The 23,089-nt window shown below is 45.7% G+C and overlaps 1 protein-coding gene and 1 long non-coding RNA gene across 3 annotated transcripts in view; one reads left to right on the forward strand and one right to left on the reverse strand.

Annotated features, from left to right (window-relative positions):
- Positions 1 to 23,089, forward strand: part of LOC119383992 (uncharacterized) — a 60,290-nt gene that overhangs the window by 27,614 nt on the left and 9,587 nt on the right. The window lies entirely within an intron of this gene.
- On the reverse strand, positions 7,571 to 19,336 carry LOC125757291 (uncharacterized). Its single transcript, XM_049412730.1, has 3 exons — positions 18,892 to 19,336; positions 18,639 to 18,823; positions 7,571 to 8,003 (listed from the first exon to the last, which is right to left on the reverse strand). The coding sequence occupies exons 1-3, from the start codon at positions 18,905 to 18,907 to the stop codon at positions 7,746 to 7,748; spliced, it is 459 nt and encodes a 152-aa protein (XP_049268687.1). The 5' UTR covers positions 18,908 to 19,336; the 3' UTR covers positions 7,571 to 7,745.

The following is a 23,089-nucleotide window of genomic DNA, read 5'->3' on the forward strand; positions in this document are numbered from 1 at the left end:
TGTCACATTTATCACCCAGTCGTTTTTGCCGTTGATAGCACATTCGTAAGCTCGGTCAAAAACTTATGCTTCAGAAGTTTTTCAGAAAGAATATCAGTGCACTGAATGAGATGAAGGGTAACTGAAGGACTTAATTTATTTTGTGAAGCAGAGAGAGTGAGGGAGCAAAATAAAACATTTGACATTAATCTATCAGGGGCGTAGCCAGAAATTTTTTTCGGGGGGGGTTCAACCATACTTTATGTATGTTCGTGCGTGCGTTTGTATGTGTGCGTGCCTATATACGCAAGCAAAATTGAAAAAAATTTCGGGGGGGGGGTTGAACCCCCCCCCCCCTGGCTACGCCCCTGTAATCTATGTCTAAGGCCTTTGAACTATTTTCGTTGGTTTAATGTCTCTCTCTGTTGTATTTGTATTACAGAATTCAGTGAATGGAAAGCTCAGGAAGAGGCGAACTGTTGGTTTGTTCTTCACACGGCTCCCAAAAAGCTGGCCAGTGGGGAAACGAGGAGCCACTACTACTCTAATAGATCAGGAGTGGCTAGGCCAAAGGAAGGTCATGGTAATCGTCGAGAAAAAAGTCAGGGTACCTGCAAGTCCAGTAAGATATGTCTTTCATTTATTACTGTGACGAAGAAGGAGAACACTCAGAGCCCGGCACCTGAAGATATCACCATAAATGTAAGGTACCAAAGAAAGCATTATGGCCATAAAGCAGAAATTCAGCACTTGAGGATGAGTGACAAAGAAAAGGCCAACGGGGTTAACCAACGTAGCAGAGGACCTGGAGCGTGGTGTGCCCATGAAAACCATATTGAATAATATAAGAACATCTGTTGGGGGCATGTAAGCTGAGGCCAGCACATTTGGCAGAACGCATAACTCTGCATAACATCAAACGGTAGTTTCACATTGCTACTCCTGAACAGTGTCACACCAATGATGCTGTCAGTGTAGATATGTGGGTGAAAGCAATGTAAGACAAAGGTGAAACACTTGTCTGTCTGTATAAGGCACAAGGTGCAGTGGACCCAACTGGTACTTTTGGTGCAACAGATTTTGCCCTTGCTTTGATGACAGAGCCACAAAAAGAGCTGTTAGAAGAATTGGGCACGGGCACTGTGTGTCTTGACTCAACACATGGAACTACAGGGTAACAGTTTGAGCTGACCACTCTTCTAGTGCTAGATGAAGTGGGATAAGGTATACCTATAGCCTATTTCATCTGCAACAGGATGAATGAGGAAAACTTGGCAGCTTTTTCAGGTCTCTTGAGTGTGCCATCAACGAAAAAGTGGCTGCTAAGACACTTATGTCTGATGACGCCTCACAATTTTACAAGGCATGGTCGTCAGTTATGGGTGTCCCTCAGCTGAAACTTCTCTGCACCTGGCATGTGGATAGGAATTGGCAGAAGAAGATACATGAGTTTGTAGAAAAACAACTGAGGCCAGACATGTACCACAACGTGCGACTCCTTTTAGAGTTCCTTGACCAGCAAGAATTTGAAAAGTATCTTCAATCATTCCTTGACACTGAGGAAGAAAAACTGAGGGATTTTCTGAAGTACTTCAAGGACAACTATGCAGTTAGACCTCAAGAGCCGGCCTACTGCTTTAGGACGAGGGCAGGTATCAACACCAACATGCACCTTGAGAGCATGCACAGGACGATGAAGCACAGCATGCTGGAAGGAAAGAATAAGCGTGTTGATAAACTAATTTCTGCACTCATGGACTTGACATCATTTTTTGATGAAGAGGGCAATCCAGATGATCAAAGGGCAAGAAGTTGAGTGCAGTTGAAAGGTACCACAGATCTGGCACTGAAATGGCAGGTTGTGCCAAATTAAACGAAGACGGCACGTAGACTGTGCCATCTCAGTCTACTAAAGGGCACTCTTATACAGTGACAAAAGTCGGGGATGCTGCTTGCTGTCCCTTGAGATGCAATGAATGTGCAGTGTGTGCGCACCAGATACACTTCAAAGTGTGCAAGCACATTCACTGTGTGGTCATTGCTAACACATTGTCAAGCACTGACAATGACGACTATGAGAGCCCACCTGAAACAGTAACTGAAACGAGTCGGGCATTGCACATAGTGCAAAGCATTGCAAAGCTGGAGGCGGCCACAACAGTGCCGAGCCAAAAGTCATGGATCGATCTCGGCCGCGGCGGTCACATTTCGATGGAGGCGAAATGGTAGAAGCCCGGGTACGTACGATGGCAGTGCACGTTAAAGAACACCAGATGGTCAAAATTTCCGGAGCCCTCGACTACAGCGTGCCTTTACCTACCTCATGGTTTTGGCACGTAAAACCCCAGAAATTATTATTATTATTATTGCCAATGATGACCACATGCCTCAACAAATATGAAAAGTACTATGTGTTGATGTTGGCACTGGACCGAGGTTTCCACTAAATATAAAATTTAAGTCACTGTCACAAATTAGCGGGTATAAAGCGCGCGCGAGGCCGCTGTCAAACTGCTACGAGACAGAACGGCGCGAACCGTTCGCCAAGAGCGCGAAAAGACGAAAAAACAAGCATCAAAAGACGCCGGCGCGCCGCATCCTCCTCACCCACTCGAGCCAGACGCCGTCGACATGATCGAACGCCCGGCAAAGCCTGGATGGTTCTAGATTCTAGAAGGAAGGGGGGACGCATCCCCGAGCGATGCCGTCGCGATTCGAACATACGAGAAAGCTCTCGCCCTTTCTCTAGGCTTGGCTGTATTGCACGCGGAAGAACTCTCCCGACGCTTCTGGAAACCGGGGAAGAAGGGATAAAAGCGTGCAAACGACGAGGGCCAGTCAGTCAGTGCAGACAGGAGTGAGACAGTTAGCGAAGGAGTGAGCGAGTCAGTCGGCCCGGTGATTGTGAAGTTACGCTAAGTGTGGCTCCGTTAGCCAAAGAAGACGTGTTTATGATGGTGTGTGGTCAGTCGATCGTCGATTTGGAAGAATCCGATGACGACACCGTGTGAGCCGTGACAAGTCACGACGACGGTTGAGCTACGACGATCAACGCTGGAGCTGGCGTGAGTGTTTCCTTGAAGAGAAGCATTCGATTACCGTCCAAGTATTGTGGACTGGATACGCCATTATCTATTCAGGACTTTAACTGTCGTTGAATAGCTGTAATGCATGCGATTGCATTCGTAGCGTGTGATCTGTTTGTTTAGCTCCCGTTGTGTAAACACCATCTGAGTTATATCGTGAAGTTGTAACTGGTACCAGCCGAGTGTGCATGTGTTTGTATTATTTGTATTGCCTTAACTGAGAATATATTTCGTTTTCGTTTGTGTTGTCGACTCTCGGCTCTGACTCGGTCTTTGGACCACAACCGGCGTTCGCTGGCGCACCAAAGGACCAACTCTAAATTGTCCGCGCTTTCGTGGTGCGTTTTCGGAGGGCCTTGACGCCAGCCCTTAGAATCCGCCCGGCGATTGCCAGCCCGATTAACGGGCAAGTGACAGTCACTCATATGTCTCATCTGCTCTATCTGACACAACTGCTGCTGTAATTAATAATTGACTGGAATGCAAAGTGTTCGATTGGTGAACGTGCTGACCTGCCCATTTCTCACTTATGATTTCTCATTTCAGATATTGTATTACTGATTGTAGAGGTGTTAAATGACATTGATTTCCCAAAGCTATGGAGGAACCAAACCAGCATTTTAATAAAGCCTTATTGTCAAAGCTTAACCTGGTTGTGTCTTCCTGTGTTGATAATGCATACTTGTGCATGCGGTTCCTGCACTACATTCATTACAGTAATGCAATGCAGTTTCCTTTCAAGCCACGAGGACAGAGTCAGAATCGATTTAGATCTGTTTCTTTCTTTATGAATGCTTAGATTATTATTGTTGTTGTTATTATTATTATTATTATTATTATTATTATTATTATTATTATTATTATTATTATTATTATTATTATTATTATTATTGCAGCGGTATTTGCACACGTTTTCTGGCTACGGCACGAATCCTTTATTACAGAGGAGAGCTCGATCAACATCGACATCGTCTGCAATGGCGGATTGTTTATTTGCAATTTGCAGCGTTTGCGCGATGTAAATTGTTCTTTCGCTAGTTTCTTGTACGTGGTAATGTTAACATTAACGCTCGCTATCGAGTTTAGGGTATGTTTTCTCACACGTGAAGGTGTGGTGCCTTTTTCACCCGTGGATATTCGTACTCGACTCCGCTCGCCCACCACAGCAGGTGAGGTCATTGGTAAGATACACGTTCCGATGCAACTTCCAATTCAACATTGTGCTTTGTATGAGTGTCATGCTCTGCGCTTTCGATAGGTATCGAGCTCTTTGATCGTTAACTTGCGCTAGATGTGGTATCGAGCCAGTCGAGCTCTGAAAATTCATTTCCGATGATCTGGACACGATCGTGAACGTGCATGAACGCGCGGGTACCACACAAAATATAAGCTAAAGCTGTGCAGCAAATTCAGATGTACTAGGTATTGCCGCGAACAAATATTGCTTTGCTAATGGGCGTCGATGACTGCCCAGCCCCCCACCCCCTCTTTTTTTTGTACATACATGTAAACCGTGATTTCAATTTGACAGCTTTGCTTTGAAGGCGCTTTTAGTGCTATAATGGAAGCGATAGCTTGCTTTTGATGACCTCTGCGCTGTCAGTGCATCAGGACATTGCATTATTGATAAGACAGAATTGTTCACGTCCAGCACCCCTCGCAACGTAAAGCTTTTGAAGATTCTTGCGCTACACTTGCTCATTTTCACGAAAGGGGGTGTTTTTGGAAGAGTTCAAGCACCCTTGACCTAAAGACGCTGATTTCTTCTTATCAGTGCTAGAGTTACTGACTACGCTACCTAAAGGTAGCATATGCAGTAACTAATCAGTGCCTGCCAGCAGCGCACCAATTGAGGGTGTGTTCTGTATAAATTCGTGCAAGAAAAAAATCAGAACTAAACGTACAGTAGAACTTGCTACAACTGAGCTGCAAGTCGGGTTGAACTTTCGATTCAAGTGCGAGCTTTCATTCGACTACATTAAACCCTTTCAGACGCGATCTATGAAGAACTGCCTGTAATTCGTCAGAGTTGCACATTATCTCAAGGGAGTCGACGTTGCAACAAAAATATTGTCATGTATGTGCTTTATAGTAACTAATCTTGATTAAACTGCAACTGCATTGAACCTGAAGTCATTCATGTTCTGCTTTTTGCAAAAATAGAATGAAATCTCAGGCTAGAAATATAGTACTAATTTTTCTTTTTTTGGTTATGATCATTTCGAGCAAAGATAAATTATACTTTATAGGTGACTTGGAAAAAGCGGAACATGAAACATGGTAGTGCCTTCTGCTAATTGACTATATTTAACGGTACACTGCAAAATGAAGTTGAAAACAGATCTATTACACAGGAGGTTCAATTTATCCACTCTTAAATGTATCTTGTTCTTTCTTAGCCACTAGTCAACACGACTAGCAAAAACATGTGATGTTGACAGTTGTATACAAAGCGTCTTAAACAGTTATAGAAAGAATGGTGTGCTAAAAGCTGCAGCAAGACAGAGTACGACTTTGCGAAACTGCAGTCGTAAGTGCCGCCGCTTTAGGTTTACAGGTTGATCCATCCACGGCTTGGATGTAGACCATACTTAGAAACTAACTCGGATGATACCGTTGTCACATGGTGCACTGCTGATCGCAATTAAGCCCAATCAGGGTCAAATTTCTCAACAGTGATTGACTCGTTTCTGCAACTTGCATACAGTAAATAATCACAGTAGAGAAATTCTGCCCAGTCAGGTCCCATCGTGATCAAAATTGACAGTATAACACCCATAATACATATTTGTCTGGGAGGCCAACTTTTGGATATACAGGTCTTACTCGAAAAGAAAAACTAGATACATTGTTCGATAGCAGCCTATTAACATGTTGGCTCACGCACTTTTTCAAGCACATTCAAGATGTGGCATGAAACTCTTGCTAAGCTCTTCTCACTCAGTTTGTACCAATCAGCTTATTTGCCATGTTATATACAAACAGATGCGGTCTCACCTATAGTGCACACTATGGGCTCACTTTCTTGAGCTAAATTTTCGTGACGTACAGCCTGACACTTAGAAACGCCATGTGGCTCTCTTGTTTGCAGTTCATCCGCCTTGGTGCAGTTGGCCTGCCTTGCAAACTCATAAACGGCATTGTGTGTTGCTGCCATGTCTTCCGTTACTTTCTCTCAGTAGCATGAACGAACTATCCGCACCCGTTTTGTCTGCACTACAACGGAGATGCCTCAACTTCAGCCTATGTTAACCCCCACTGCCTTTCAAGGAACTATGTCAACAATGCCAGCACTATGTGCTGCTGGGCCTCATAACATAAGCTTGCTCAGTGGCACAAACTGTCCATATACTTTTGCCCCACAATGCAACTGTGCCATTCTCAGTGGTCCGTATTGGGAAGCACTCCAGATCTACAAACACTATGATGTGCTGTTGGCTGCTAGAAAATGACTCGTTTATAACAGCGGAGTTCTGCACAACATAGAAACGGTTATGAATGTAAAAATGGCCATCCACTCCCATTTGTTGCACAAAGCTACGATAAAATTCATATGGATTTCTCGTAAAGAACAGCATTTTAGTTGGCGAAAAATTTGACATGGTCCACAGTTTGAACTCGAGAACGACTTTTTTTCGGGGTGGTCGCTCTACCATTTAAGCTAACCAGTATGCTAGTAATCAAAGTGCGAGGGCAAATTCAGTTTGAAGCGCATGGACACTGAATATGACAAATGAGTTCTGTGGAAAGCACAGTAGGTATAAGTAGCTTATAACCAGCTGCAAGTAATGTTTTTTCTTTCAAGTTTGATTTTCATAAATAGATATTAACGCAGAATCTTCTGCTAAAAGCTGCTGCACGTTTCCACAGGACCCATTTGCCACATTCTGTGTGCTTTGACTTTTCAACTAATTGGCCCTTACACTGCCCATTGCTAGCCTACTGGCTATCTCAGTTGTAGAGAAACAGCCCTGGAAAGGTGTTGGTTCCAGGCTTGAGCCCAGGAACAGTACGAATTTTTTGTCTTCCTTTCTGAGAAATCAGTATGGATTTCCTGGTAGCCTTGTACAAAACAGGTGGATGGCCATTTTTCAATCCAAAATAACTTGTTCTCTACACAGATGATGTATGCGAACACAACTGTGATGCCTTGAATCATGTCTGGACGAGCTGGGCTTGGAGCATGCAGCCAAATGTGATGGTAGGAGCTCCAAGTGAATGTTCTCAAATGTTCATTGTTCCAGTGCTCCCAGAACGAGGAAAAAGCTGGGACACAGCACTGTGTGCCTTGGCTTCTTTCCTCGCACTGTGACATAATGAAGTAGTACCAACTAGCCCAGTTCATTGCGCTCTAAAATGTGTTTAGCTACTTGTGATGCCGTTCAGACCAATCTGCTTGGCACATTCACAGGTAGCAATAGAACTTAGGGCTGCCAAGATAGCAAAGCCATAAATGCAAGGCCTGCACGTGCACATCTGAGCTTGCAGAGATAGTGTCCTGCATAGGTCACTTGCTTGATGAATGTGCAATAAATGCAATTTTTTGGGCAATAAAGGTGTGATGACATATGCAATTTCTACATTTATTTGCTGCAATACAGAAACGTTCTCGATTTGTTCGAGTAGTGATTAGCATTTATGAAAGATAATTAATGCAAGGTCATGCTATATGTATTACTTTCAATTGAAAGACCCTGGGGCACAATCTTGCACTCGCAGGACTTCGCGGCCTTTTGTGTTGCAGTGGCTGCACTTCAGCAGCCTGTAGCAGATACCCAGCTCGCTGTGTCCATGTGACTTCACTCCAGGTCCGAAGTCACGGGCAAGAGAACTGACGATTTTGGCCAGCTGATCGATCCCTTGGCCTCCGTGCACATGGTACCCATCAATTGCTAAGGGCGCACGTCGTGGCTCTTTCGAGGAATTGAGAAACCGATGCTGTAGGAACAAAAAAAATTAGTGCAATTAGGAAAAATGTGATGCATTGAGACAAGAAAGAACTTGCAGATCAACTGAAGTCACTAAACAAAAAGAAAGGGAAGTGAACAACATGGGACCACAGCCTACAGTTTCATAAGATAATGGAAAAATTTGGCAACATAACGTGTTGCTAGTATGCTGCAATGTGAAAATTTTTCACTGCTAGATGGGGCTCAGCCGGAACTTTTGAAATCAATACACGCTCCTTTGAATGTTTGCATTGCCCCTGTATATGTGGCTTGCACCAATATCACAGCTTGAAATTACATAGCCATTCACCCCGTGTGTCGGAACGGAACTAAAAACAAAAAGATATTTTTGGCCGGAACGAAAATAACAAACGTTATCTATTATTTCGTTCCAGAGTGAAACCGAAATATTTTTTATCAGTTTTCAGTTCCCGGGAAAACTTGGTGACCTGGAACAACCGAGGTCATGCAATGTGAGCAATAATACATATGTCAGGGTATAGTGTTAGCGCTTATCTCATGCAAGAATTCCAAAGTAAAGATGTTCAAATTTTATGAAAAATGAAAAGAGTGGCAACCAGAGCTGTTTATATTAATGCAAGTGGACTTTCGTGTACCAGTCACACTAGTGTGGAGAGGGCATTCTCGGTGCCGAAGTTTGTTTTATCAGAACAGCGGTCTTGCACCCTCGAGGACGGGCTGCTTCTGAGAAAATGCTCACTCCCTTGACACAAAACATAGGACCTGCTCAGAAAATTCATAATTCACTTTTGAGAAATTTAAATACAGTAACTTGGAAGGGTGCTAGTTTTGGGGTTTGTGTGGCTGGCCCAGAAGCCCCTCAGGGACGAGACCAAGACAGACCAGCAACCATCTTTACTCTGCCGAGCCTCGGCCGCAACTGCCCGCTGCCAGTGGCTGCTGAGTGCGAGCTGCGAGCGCACCATCGCTCATCATTCTCTTCTTCTACGGCCAGCACGCTCGCAGCCACCGCTTCTATACTGCCCCCTCCCCTCCGGTGAAACTGGGGAGGAGGGCGCAGTAGCCGCTATCCTTGGCCACAGCGGACAGCACGTGGCGTGCACGACCACACGTCGGCACGGTTCGTCCACCACGTAACCAAGGTCCCGGTGTTGTCCGTGGCAAGTGGGGGCTCCGCATCCATTTTCGGGTTAGCAGTCGTCGTGGCAGCCGCCTTGCTGCCACCGTTTGTGGTTGCCTGCTCTTTCCTGTTGCTGACCTCTGGTTCTTCCTTCCTATAAGTGTATAGAAGCGTATAGACAAGTATAAAAGCGGCGGCTGCAAGCGCGTCGTCCGTAGAAGAAGAAAACGAACAATGGCACGCTCGCAGCTCGCAGTTGTGGCCGAGACTCGGCGGAGTAAAGATGGTTGCTGGTTTGTCTTGGTCTCCTCCCTGACAGGTTTCTGGGCCAGCCACAGCCACGACACCCCACATAGCTCGCGCTAGTCTGTAGCAATTCGTCGTACAGTTACTTGCGCTCCTCTGAAGAATGCGGGAAGAACGTGTTTTACCCGTCCCACGTTCTTAAGAGGAGCGCAAGTTTACCACAAATCGTATGTTTTTATCGTTACTTTACCTTCAAATTTTCGCATAAAAATAAGAACCGTTACAAAACATTATTTTCTTTAGTTCCGGAACAGAAACGGAACTTTTTTCGGTGGAACGAAACTAAAACCGAAACGAAAAACATTTCGTTCCGACACCCTGCATCCACCATTGCGATGAATCACTACTGAAAGCTCACCAACCACCACTGAAGCTATAGTGACAGTACTAGAATATGTACCGTACTTACTCGAATCTAGGCCGACACTCGAAATTCGCAAGGCCAGAAAAAAAAAAACTTAATCATGGTACTCGAATCTAAGCCAACCCCTCACTTTCGCACATTGTTTTTTATAAAAAAACATCAGCTTAGTTCGAGTAAATACGGTACATGCATTTCAGATTCAATTAATGGTTGCCTGCACATTTGTATAATGCCCCAACTGCTTTGACACTTAACGCAAGGAAGCAGCAGCCAACGAAAATAAATATGAATATTTCAGCCTGCCATACATGGAGAACACGTGCAAGCATCCAATGTTCATATGTGAAAGACAACAGTGTTAGAGGAGAGAGCCTGGTGCGGATAATAGAAGAATTTTGACACAGCAAGCCTGTGATGTACACTTCACTACATAGTCAAAAGTCTGATAAAAACTTGTCAGATGGGGAAGGTACCAGATTAACATATTAGAACGCGCCTCAAATTTTTTAAAAGTACATAAAATTGATGCTTCGGGACCACTATGGCCCCATTGCTCACACTAAAAAAAGCATCAGTGGGGCGCCTATGTATAGCCTATGTGCCACAGCGTGCAGGTAGGGCAAATTGCCAAATGTACAGCTAGTTCCACATTTTTCCGATTTCATAAAGATTCCATGAGCAAACATGAAGATTACTACTTTGTAGCAGATAGAGTGTATTCAGATAACATCGATGCATGTCTGTGGACCCCTTTAATTCCGCTGAAAAAAAAAATATTTTGCTGTATGAGTCCCTAGGGCCACGAAACCAATGTTAGTTTTGCGAAAAAAAAAAATTTGCCTAAGTCAAAAAAATTTGGACGGAAGTCTTCACTCAGCAGAACTGCTTTTCGCGAATTTCCCGAAAATACGATTTTGACGAGATCCTACAAAGAAATTATTGCAGCTGCGAGTCAATTTTTCTTGGCTTACTGTGAGTAACATGCATTTATAAAATGTTATGTTGCAGTTCTGTTGCCCATAACTTATGCAAAAGAAGTTGCAAATACGGCACCCATTGCTCAATAATGCTCTAATTTCAGATTTTTTCACTCCACGTCTATAATACTCGAAATTTCCCAAATTTTCCAGAGATTTGCCACGCATTAGGTTAACCATTGTGCTAAGTATGATTGCCGAGGATGATGTCAGACGCAAACCATAAATGCATATGGTAAGAAACGTCTCTAAAAATAAAATACTTCGAAATTCAGTTAAAAAAAAAGGCCATCTTCAATTTTTTTAAACTCCCCAGAATTAAAGCCAAGCACGTGCTCTAACTTAATCTCTAAAAACATGTTGCATTATTTTTGTTAGGTAGGAGTTACAAAGCCACCAAATTGTCCAAGTTGACGTCAAGTTCACACACAACCACTTAAAGGGGTGGTGCCATCAAATTTGTGGCTTGTGCATTCTTTGTTGCAAACATTTCTTATTGATCTTGGAAGCATGAGACACACTCCCAAATTCATGTATTCTCTCGAAACTATTTCACATCGCCTTATTTGTATGAACGACTTTCGGTTTCGGTTTCTGGGCGACAAGTTGGACACCGACATCACCGTGTAGGAAGCTAGAACAAGTGCACCCACAAAGTTGTGACACATGCAGCGCTGCATTGTCTGCTCTCGCACACAGATGCAAGCAACCGTCCGTACGCCTTCAAAACTTGCTAAAATCCTCCATCATCCCCAGATGGTCGGCGAGCTTTCAAGAATGACTGGTAAAACCCGTTTTGTCTACGTAACCCAACAGCAGCACCACATTAGTGAAAAGATGTTGAGTGGAGTTTTGCACAAAACTCTCCACAGAATGGTACTGCACTGTTAAACGGACCGTCTCAAACAAAGGTGAAAACCACCTAACGTTATGGAAATTGCAAGCAGTATTGAATCCATTGCAAGAGACTCTTGTCTGCTGAGACAGTCATTTCATAACAACTGACCTACCTTCATTTTAGAGACTAAAAACATGAATTCACTTCACAAGTGCAACCAGTACTTGCTGGAAGCAATCCACACTAACCAGCTGCTGAACTCACTGAATATTGGCATGACTCTGCTGCTCACTACCCGAGGCCAGCAAATGCTGCAATGACATTGCTGTGCCTATAGTCGGGTACAACTTTAGAAGACAGGAGAGGCCCCGCCCAGATGACCGAAGCGCAGCAGCCAATTGCCTCCGCGACTAAAGAAATAGTCCTGCTAGGCATGTTAGGCATGTTCTCCGTCGGCGGGGTCACCGGCCGTCCGGCTCATGACGTCACCTGAAGTGCGCGCCTATTGGTGGAGGCTCGTATGCATCCGCCTTTGAGGGGAAAATGCCGCTGCCTTCTAAAGTTGTACCCGACTATAGCTAATGAAAGCTGGGATGTTGAGAGGGTTCTTTCAGCTGAGGTACAGAGTCGTCCACTTCCACCTTAAACACCGCACCGTGCGGCCAGCACTCCGCGGAGCGCCTCTCTTGGTTAGCCGCGCTTGAACTCCTACAACTAAGCAACTCAGCTCCTTTGAGCCCAGTAGCCAGAATGTTCCCGCTGCTCACGCAAATGTTTTTGATCAGCTTCAAAGCTAGGCGCCGCAAAATTGGCGATAAATGCATGCTAAGGTCTGACATAACAGCTTTAAATGTGCGAAAGTTTGGATTGTTACTCGCCTGAAAACAAAGGATGTGAGCAATTTGCCAATTTCAGAGAAGTTACATTACATTCAGGTGTTATCAGCACTGCTGCCTTCATGCGCTAGCGAATTTAACTCGCCAATACGCCGCCCTAATTTGCTACTCATTTGCAACCATGCTTATTCGTACCATTCATGCAGAAAAATGAAGAAGCATTCTAATAGAGTTTTCAGCTGAACTCATATCACGCAATGAGTTCACCAAAGAAGCGCCGCTGACAAATGATTACTTCTGTAAGCAGGCGCTGAATAAAGCTTGACTCCCTTTTTATCGCTAGGTGACCCAAAGCACCGCGTATCGCTTTATATATTTCTTGGCTCAAAACTTTAGCACGAAGCAGAAAGTTTTCCGAGAGCCTTCAATTCACAGCGCAAACTTATATTTTTTATTGTCGACTTTCTGTCGCCAAACTTTCAGCTGATGAAAACAACCGTGTGAGTAGCGGGAATATTCTAACTGTACGGCACAAAGCATCTGAGTAGCTTAGTTGCGGGAGTGCCAGCCCGGCTTGGCGATCTTACTCATGCACGGGCCAAGGTTTATTACTTTTAAGATCGCATGCAGAAAAAGAAAACAGTAGGTAAAAAAGCAGTGCGGAACGAGGCGCAGTCGCTGCGCTTCTTGATTTCCATGAGATTAAGTTACCTTCATCGAAGAGCAAGCGCGATTGGGCGGAGCCGCTGCGCTTTAGCAGACGACGCGGCGAAGGCACCACCTACAGTTGCACTGCGCTTGCGTGCCCCAGCCGCCCGCGAGAGATGCTCCGCGGAGCGTTGGCTGCACGGTGCGGTGCTCAAGGTGGAAGTGGATGCCTCTGTACATCCAAAGGTGAGACAGCTCTCGAATGAAGACCAACATGCTGCACATGCAAATGGCAATGTACGTTAACAAGGACGCGTAAAAAATCGGTGATCAGCTTTTTGTGAATTAAATGTCTTTTCCTAGATGTTATCAAGGCTCTTTACTGTCCTTTTGACTTATCAATTTGTGTAAATGTATTTCATGTAGAATTTCTAAACTAAACCCCCCCAAAAACATGCAGTTCAATGATGGTTCCACGAAAAATGTGATTTCTCTCAAATTACCAGCTTGAAAAATAGCACCCAATTTTTACCCTCTAACTTGAAAAAATATAAAACACAAAAACAAACCACCGTGGTTATGCAATTTGTGTTGAATGCTTTGGCTTCCTGTGCGACACAATTTGTACAAACCTCACCACCAGACGGGCATAGATGAGACTCTGGCTAAGAACATGTGCAAGGTTGTAACCAAGCTGATCATTGCGCATCATAGCAACAATAAGGCCGTCGTCATCACCATGACCAAAAAATAATGAGCCACCGATCAAGACAACAAATGTGTGTGTGTGTACCTTTCATCACATTTACCACCAATCATGACAAGAAACGAGTTCATACATTTGTTCATATTTGTGTTATGTGCTAGACAGCTTCACTGGTAACCTGCTTTCACAAAATGGAATGGCTCAAAATTTTTATCACAATTTTACGCACCAATTCAGTCATACACACAAGACATTGTAAACAGTGGTAGTTTAGCACAATAGCAATAATACGCCAGCAAACGAGCAAGGCCTTATCTATAAGAAAGCAACATTGTGCTTATGGGTAACCAGCGCTGCCCAGGTGGCGCGCTTAAAATGTACAAGCTGCGCCGCCCTGGCGAGCTAGCTGAGAAACATCCAGTAATACAGAGCCGCCGCGAGGCGTACGACGGCACGTTTCAACGTGCCCTCACATACCTCGTGGCACGTTCAAACGCATGCTGAACGCCATTGGACACTACCGCGGCTTTTGCTCGATGTGCGTCGCTTTGTAGGTACTTTGGAGAATAGAGTTTCCTAAAATTAACTAGAGGGGACTCTGGCGCTGCGATCGTTCAGCTACCATGGGAATGATGGTTAGTACACAAATTTGCCTAGTCTTCGTGCTTGCGGCTTCAAACGTACTTGTGGCTTTGTTTATTGTGTGTTTTGGCTTTTGTTTCGGATAAAAGAATAGACCGTTGTGAACTTCGTGAGCAGATTTGAATTGGTGAGCCTAAAAGGGTTAAAGTAGTGAAGTGAAACTGCTGACTTTTGCTGAACTTCGTTTTGCGACAAAGCGGATGCAGCCGACACGGAGCCAAACGGAGCCGAAAGAACGAAGTTTAGACAAATTTGTGTACTACCCATCATTCCCATGCTGGCTGAAGCGTCATGCGTTGCAGCTCCCATAGACACTAGCGCCAGAGTTCCCTCTAGTAAGTATTGTAGGAAACTCTATGCTTTGGAGCGCGCAAGACTAGCGAAGATCGGGACACTTCGCTGCACTGTGGCGCAGCGGGCGAGCAGCGATGCCACCGGTTATTCTCCGCTGCGCTTTCAGTGATGTGCTGTGTGCGGACGGGTACCTTCGCGAGAGTGTGCTGTTGAAAGGACGGAAGCTGTCCAATGCGAAGTATGTCTATGACGTGGAAGAAGCTGTTTTTCGAAGAGGCAGCGCTTGTGACCTTTCGGTGGCACCGCACGACGTAAACTTATAGGTAAGTGTGTTCAAATTGCGCTAGCAAGCTAGACGGTGTATACAGTGTGCTCGTTGTGCGCCCGCTTTGAAATAATGTTAGGGCCTCAGGCAGCATTGAGAACATTCAGTGAGTGACAGCTGTTTTGAGCGAGCATATCACATTTATGTAATCTGTAGTTACAGCTCTCGCACTATATTACAGAAGCTGTTTCGCTGCACGCTTTCCTTTACGGTGTTTTTAACGGCTTGCATCTGCCCACTAAATGCTCGTATCGCAGTCTTAAAAAAAAAAAAAACGTTTTGAAGCTGACGGTGAAGCGTGAAATAAATGTAAAAAGGCCGGTGTCAGGGGCGTAGCCAAGGGGGGGGGGGTTGGGGGGGTTCAAACCCCCCCCGAAATTTTTCAGTTTTGCTTGCGTATATAGGCATGCACACATACAAACGCACGCACGAACGTACATAAAGTATGGTTGAACCTCCCCCCGAAAAAAATTTCTGGCTACGCCCCTGGCCGATGTAAAGTGGAGATCAGTGGTGTTAGCGGAAATGCAAACATGTCTGAGGTCTCGTGCTTTATATATAGCGACGTCGACTCGCCATCGTCTGCAGACCGTTTGCAAACTTGCGATCGGCCGTCGTCTAAGCCTGATACTTAAAGAAATGCCTTGAGGAACCTAGCGGTAATTGACTTCGAGGTGGTTCCGAGTTTGACATGCAGTGTGTGACCAGCAATGGAACATGCGAGTGATGCTATGCGCACGACGGAGTGCACTCCCGCCGGAAAAGGCTGGGTGTACGGCGCGATGCTTACGCAAGCTAAGCTGTCATGTGCTTTCTTTAACTTTTTCAAGGCCAGTTTCAAATAGAAGATTTGTGATGTTTTCCAGAGCGCCAACCCATGCGCATCGGTGGAAAGCAAGGCCGAAGGGAGTCAACTATGCTCTGGACTATTTTTTTTTTCAGTTATAAAAGACATTTTTGATTGTGGCATTTGTGGACACAACAATACCGCCGGTCTCGACGCTTCTTTTTCCTCGTTTGATGATCGCGCACGGCGGCATGGTTCACGTTAGCAGCCACTCGTATTTGTTTGTATGCCCGAGTGTTTCCGGCCGTGCCCGGCAGGGCGGCGCACCCTGTCCGCGGAAACTCCAGCGCAGGTTCCCCATAAAGCCCCTGTTGCTGTGGTTCGTGTTTGTGCACTCAGCATGTATACGCACTGCGCATAAGCACCACGGCTTGACACATGTTGCCAGTTCCCTTAGTCACAGTGATGGCAAAGCCGCCTCTCAGCAATCACTCCTTTTGCCTTATAAAAAGCATAGAATAAAGTGGGGATGCCTAATAATATAGACTGTAATATCAAGCACGAATTATGGTGCATGTAAAGAACAGAAGACTGTACAGCAATCCGAATGGCTCCTTTGCACAGTATGAAGGCCTGTCCACCAGGCTGCACAACAAACTGGTTTTTGCAACATTGAAACACATTTTAAAAATGCAAATCCTGTTGAAACTGCAAAAAGTGCGCTAGATTCTATCACTATAATTTACGGTCCTTCCATTTCCACTAGGATATGATAGCACATTCTAGCCAGTTAGTTGTCTGTGTTTCTAACTTAGAATTATTATGTTTAAGCTGTTGCATTAACGTAGACAGAACTTTCAATGGCAAACTTGTAAGGCATATTGGGAAACACCCAATGGCTCTCTATTGATGAATAAAAGGCTTTTACAGGGCTCTAAAATTGCCAAAGCTCCGAACGAGTGTGACTATTGGTGTTGAATCCTTCGTCTGAGGCAAGCTTTGAGATTGGGCTAGTTGCTAATCCATCTTCAACAAAAGGGTAGGAGTGGACAACAGACAAAGAAGGGAACAAAGACAACCGTGCCCTTCTTTGTCTATTGTACACTGCTGCACTGTTTGTTGACGATGAACTTCGTTTGAGGTTTCTAGTCTTACTGATATAAGTCGTATCAAAGTTCATGCGTGGAATTTTGTAGATTACCCCTGGTAACTTTTATTGCTCCAAGAGGTCTTTAACATGTGTGAGCTGTCATGTTACCTAGTTTTTTGGCATCTGGGAAATTCTCACACAATTAGTGTAAAAAAATCTTGCAAGTGACTCGCTTATTCCCTGCACCATGGGATGCCCACATACTTTTGCTGTTCCCGTTTGTCCTCCCAAAGAATCAAAGTGCTCCTTAGACAAATAGTTTCCAGGAGGTTGCCCACAAAATGCGTGAACTGTGACACATCCTACATTAGTGGAACGAAAAGTTCAAACAAACAACAAAACACCATAAAAAGTGCCTTGAGAAAGGCAAGACATGCTCGAACACTGGTGGATAATTATTCATTACTAACCAAGCAATTAATTTGGACACCACTGCTCTAATCGCAATGAAGAAAATCTTTATACATCTGATCTCAAATGTGGTATGTGTGCAACTTACTTTAGCTGTACATGTGTTGACCTACCCAGGATATACACCAGCACCCACTGGCACCAAGGCCATAATAATCACCCTCTTCGCATTCTTTATTGTGAACAAGGGGCCCATAGTGGTTCTGAAACGTTAATTTTAATTGTTGCCTTTTCAAAAGGTACCTCACATACATGAACCCATTTCGTCGACAGGTTTTCATTCGTCCACTGAAACAGATCGAGATAGCAGTGACTTGTGGGCTTTCATTTATTCAAGGGTAACAAAAGTTACCTAACAACGTCATAGTGAGTTGGTTGTCACTGAGAAGATGCGGACACTGGCGGCTTTCTGAATTTGGTATCACCACATACTGATGTTTCAGTCAAACATTTCTTTTCCCATGCCTTGAAAACACCGTCTTACTCTATTAGTGGCCTTCGGTGAGAAAGGCTAGGATGCTTGTGTCGCCACCACTGCCATTGTTGATGAACCATTCCACGGACATTGGAATGGTTTATCAAAATTGTCTCTAACATACGAGCCAGCTCATGTGACGGCACATGCAAGCCATGTATTCTCAAATGCCTCTACTAAAAATGGCACCACGTTGCCTCACTCCGCTAAATCTAAATACTGAAAAGCATCCTCACTGTCCATGTATGTCACAGTCTTAATGAAAGGGCATTAAATTTCAAGGCCTTGTTTTCCACTGTGTATAATGGCCACATGCAAGATCACTAAAAGGTGTGCACGTGCTTAACGTGCATTGCCACCTTCATTTCGGTATTTTCCCTGTATCTCAACATCGTGTGAACGCCTTGTCAATAACAACAGTCAGGTATTTCAGATGAACGCATATACACGGGAGAAAATTGCTAGGAGCACTTACAACTACTTACAACTAAGTTTTAAAATTCGTTAGAATGCGGTGCGGACGGTACGCATCTACATACCGCTTTAATCGGGTCTGTTGGCAGTGCAGGTTTACCGTGCAGCAATACGGATATGCCATATCGTCGTGGTCGGCATGTCAGTATTTTAATTCGCAAGACCTCTACCGCATCACTTTACCGCAAGCAATGAGCAACTAGCGCGGCTAAAAAAATAGCTGCGTGCCGACCACGACGGTACGGCATTTCCCTCAGCGGCGCGCACCAGTATGTCAGCGTAAACTTACCTCGGCGTTCAAGATTCGAACACACGGCAGGCGTTTCAGCGTAGCCGTCAGCTTGCGGTTCAGCAAGCGCGTTTTCTTGATCTGGCGCTCCGCATCGGCGTCTTCAGAGCTGGAGTAACGTGGCAGCACTTTGAAGACGTATACACCACGGGGGCCACATCGTGCTGCAGTTGCAGAACTAACTTCTAAAACGTAAAGAAAATACAACCTTCAATGACTGATGCCAAGCATCTCACAATTTCAGAATACGTACCCCTATATTGTCGCATATATCTTGAGGGTCCGCGTTGGCACTGCAAACGTCGTTACCACCAACGTACAAAACGACAGTCTACGCGCTGAAAGTGCATCGCAGAGACGGCCTCAGCCATTCGCACAGCGTCAAAACCACCAAAACTAAATGTGCAGGTCTCGACGGATGTTTTCAAGTGAAGGCGACTCCTGCACATGAATTTAACCAGGCTGTCGCCTATCACCACACCGCGCAAAGAAGGCATAACTCAAACAAGGCCGGCGACTGCGGTGAGGGTACCGAGTAGAACATAGGCAAGTAAGGGCTGGGGACAAGGCCGAGGAATCGTCGGATCTTTCCCTAGCTACAACAGTACCTGTCTAGGGGCAGGGAGTACCTCCCTATGATAACGTCAGATCCGGTTTCGCGCCAAACCGGGAGAGCCCCGACTCCGGGGATACGCTTTCCTGCGTAAACCCGCTAGCGTGGTTCCCGGATTCGCGGTCCCGTGCGCCAGTTGTGCTCCGCTATGGTTTTAGTAAAATAACATGGCCCGAGGACCACTTCCGCAGAAAGGCACTTGAAAACGGGGCGAAGCTGTGCAAGGCGAAATACGTGTACGATGTGGAAGAGACGGTGTCGTGCCGTGACAGCGATTCTCAAGTTGTAGCGAAATGCCACTCGCAAGTACACCAAGCCAGCTACGATGTAACACTTCAGGTAAGCGAGCATTTGATGCTAGATCGGTTATTACCGCGTGTTCCTGTCCTGTTTCTTTACGGCGCGTGTAGTTGTGTAAAATAAGCGCGAAGCTGTACGCAGTAAATCGCACAGTTGGTTTAATCGTACAGCGAGTTGACCTCCGTGCGTGATCGCAACGCTGGCACTACATGTTTTCATTTCGAACGAAAACTTGTGCACGTTTACTTAATGCAGTTTTAAATGCGAAGCATTTCTTAGCGAACCTCTGGCACTTTGAGCGTTTCTATCTACGTATCTATCTATCTATCTAGCCGCCTACGTCTGGGTGCTCTCATGATCGCCTCCTTAACTTGGTGTAGACCAAAATTTGCATAGGAAGGTAAGAGGATTTGACGAATATGATTGCCGGGTCATGATATGAATAACGTTAAAAAATTGTCGCGTACGTCGTCAAACCCTTTCCACTAGACACGTGTGGCACATACCCGTTTACCACGGGCTGCGGTGTACGGGTATGCGCCACAGGTGATTGACAGTTTATATCTACCCAGCAATGGCGAGAACAGACAGTGTTAACTTAAATGTTAGAGCGTTAAGGAAAACCAACATCGGCAGCATTGACTCAACGAATGGAAAGAATGAAAATTAGGATCCCAGCAGGAACCGAACCCAAGCATTCTGCGTGGCAATCAGGTATTCTACCACTGAGCCACGCCAGGTCTGTAAACTGGTTTGAAAAAGCAGCCTACGCAGCCGTAATATCAGTGCAACGCCAATTGTGGTTGTGGTGCTGGCTATGTAATTTTGCAAGAAAGCAATAAACGCTACATGATACTCCTACGATATGTACTCCTACGATGCAGGTGTCATATCAGATTAGTGTCTGTAGTTCCAGTGTTGGCTCCGCTTTTATAGCAGTCTAATAAACATTACGTTTGTATTCCTATGATTCAGCAAGCTATATTGAAGCATTGCTCGACCTTGGAGGAATACATTAACGAAGTTTACATATGATATCCACATCACCGCACCGTAAAGTGCACTTTGTCCACCAGAACGACGCTGTGTCCTCTTCATTTCTTACGAGGCTGGGCGATGGCCTTATGCTGACCGAAGATGATGCCAGATTGATTGACAACCGCTTTGTAGACTAGGCTACTTAGGCCATATGCGCCCAGGTAGTCTACGAATACGACAAACACCATCCACTGATGTTGGTCTACGTAGCACTATCCAGGCCTACCAGCCTCGACGGCCTATACCTCACGAACGCGAAGGGTGGCTTCAGGTTCCGACATGTCGCCGGCTCTGTCGACAGACAATTTGTCGACAAAATGACCGAGGCATCCACGAATTCCAACAGCTTTACTATACCACATACTTCACTACACATGGACTCCTCGTCATCACGATTACGACCGGATCCTATAACAACTCATTACCAGCTGCTGGTGCTCACTGATCACGGTGATGATGCCCTTGTTCAAGAACTGTCAAGAACTTCCTGCACACATGTACACGGGTTCGTTAAACGTGTGTGCGTTCTCGGGACACTTATAAGGACTACATATCAGCTTACTGCTTCTGGTGTAGGTAATACCCACGTTGCCATTCGCAGCGTTACCCAACCGTAAACAACTGCTTATATAAAACATATGCGGCTCTTAAACATATATATGTGTGCGTATAAAATTTATACAAATCTTTAGCGTCATTTTGTAACTTGTCGTTCAGTAAAAAAAGTTACGCCACAGTCACCTACCCGCCGCATGCTTCGCATAACATCGACTCCCACGGTACGTGGGATCTGCCGAATTTTTATGTGTTCGCCTCTAGCTGTCGTCTCAGCGCTTGATAAGTGGGGCCACCTGTTCCTGCAAGGCCGGCAGCGACGGCGCCTGCAAGCACGTCGCAGCGGTAGCACTCGAGCTCAATAACTTAGCCGATGCAACGTCGTCAACTGACGTGCCTCAAGTGCTTCCATAGCTGGCCGTCTTCACTGTTGTATAAAACAATGAAACACGCGAAATTCGCTTTAGACCCCAGCTCGACGCCGCCAGAGAGGACCGAACTTACCCCGCTCGCCTGACAGCTTGTATCCAACGTTGCCTCCCTTCTTACTCGTATGGTTTCGCAGGAAAGACGTAGAAAGACATATCACCTCTCATTCCTACGTAGTTATGACACTTCTATACGATGGAGTAACCGTCGGCCTCCTTTTTTTTTTGTTCGGCGTTCAGTGCCCGCACCGCCTTCGCTAGTAGCCATCCTTGTGGGTGTCGTCCGCGGGAGCGGCTGAGAAGTGCGCGCTTTGACCGCCAGGGCGGCACGGAAACTCCAGCGCTGGTTCCCTATAGACGATTTTCCGCAGCGGCGCACGGGCGCTGCCATGTTTGATCACGTGATCGTAACTGGCCTTCCCCCAGCCATTTGCCCCAGCCAACGCATTGGGCCAGCGAAGCGGCCGTAGCCGTACCACACAAGCTGGTTGCAGCAGGGTGTAAGCAAGTCACATGCTTGCGCAGCAAAACATAGTTCTACATGCAATCGCCTCAAAGTTGAAAACGTTGACACAATTGCGTTTGTTTGGTACGTACCAAGCCACAACGATAAGCGATATGTTTAATCTGCTTCGTATTTGTGGTGTATGCCTTTAATTGTTGTATCAGCAACTGGGGTTACAAGCCAACATGGCACACAAGGGTTACATCAGTAGCTGGGGTTACAAGCCAACATGGCAGCACCCATGCAGACGCGACAGCCCGCTTCGATCCGAACTCGCGCTTGCTACTCGCCCACTTTCCTCACAGCAATAAATAAATGGCAAAATCGGCCATCGCTTTGTGTCAGCTCACGCTGGAGAAAAAGCGCCAGGTATGCTTTGTCTTTATTATTGCGATCACCCGTGTTTATTTAGCCATGCCTGCTAAGCCTTGTCTCTGACAATATGGGAATGAATCTTGGAAACGCTGCAAAATACCGACGATTACATTGCTCTCGAAGCTTAAGGACGCGAATATAAAGCAAATAAATGCGTAGGATTTGAACTTACGGGCCACACAGCGCAGGACGACGACGTGATAAATTCGAGGCGGAAGGAAACTGCATTCACAGGTGCCGCCATGTTTACTTTTCCAGCGCTGCCGTCTGGTCGCTTTTACTCACGAGCGCGCAGACGCTATGGGAACGCCGAGCAGACGACGCGACGCGGATGGAGACATATTGAGCAGCGCTGCCAAAGGCCACGGCAGGGGGATGACCATGGAGACGGCCACGGTAGGGGGACGGCCACGGTGTGGTGGCGCCATATAGTTTTGATTGAACGAACCAGCTGCGGAAAATCGTCTATATAATGCGGCGCGCGCTCGCTCCCGTTGCACTTTACTTCGCAACGATGCTCTGGCCGCTCGCGAAGCTGAACGTAAACGGCAACGCCGGCAAGCGCATCTCGAAGCTGCGAGGCTGCGAAAGCGCGCGTTCTCTGTGCTTCCGTCATTCTCTCTCTGTGCAACGGTGT

This window comes from Rhipicephalus sanguineus, chromosome 2 (assembly GCF_013339695.2).
Source record: "Rhipicephalus sanguineus isolate Rsan-2018 chromosome 2, BIME_Rsan_1.4, whole genome shotgun sequence".
In the NCBI taxonomy this organism is placed as follows: Eukaryota; Metazoa; Arthropoda; class Arachnida; order Ixodida; family Ixodidae; genus Rhipicephalus; species Rhipicephalus sanguineus.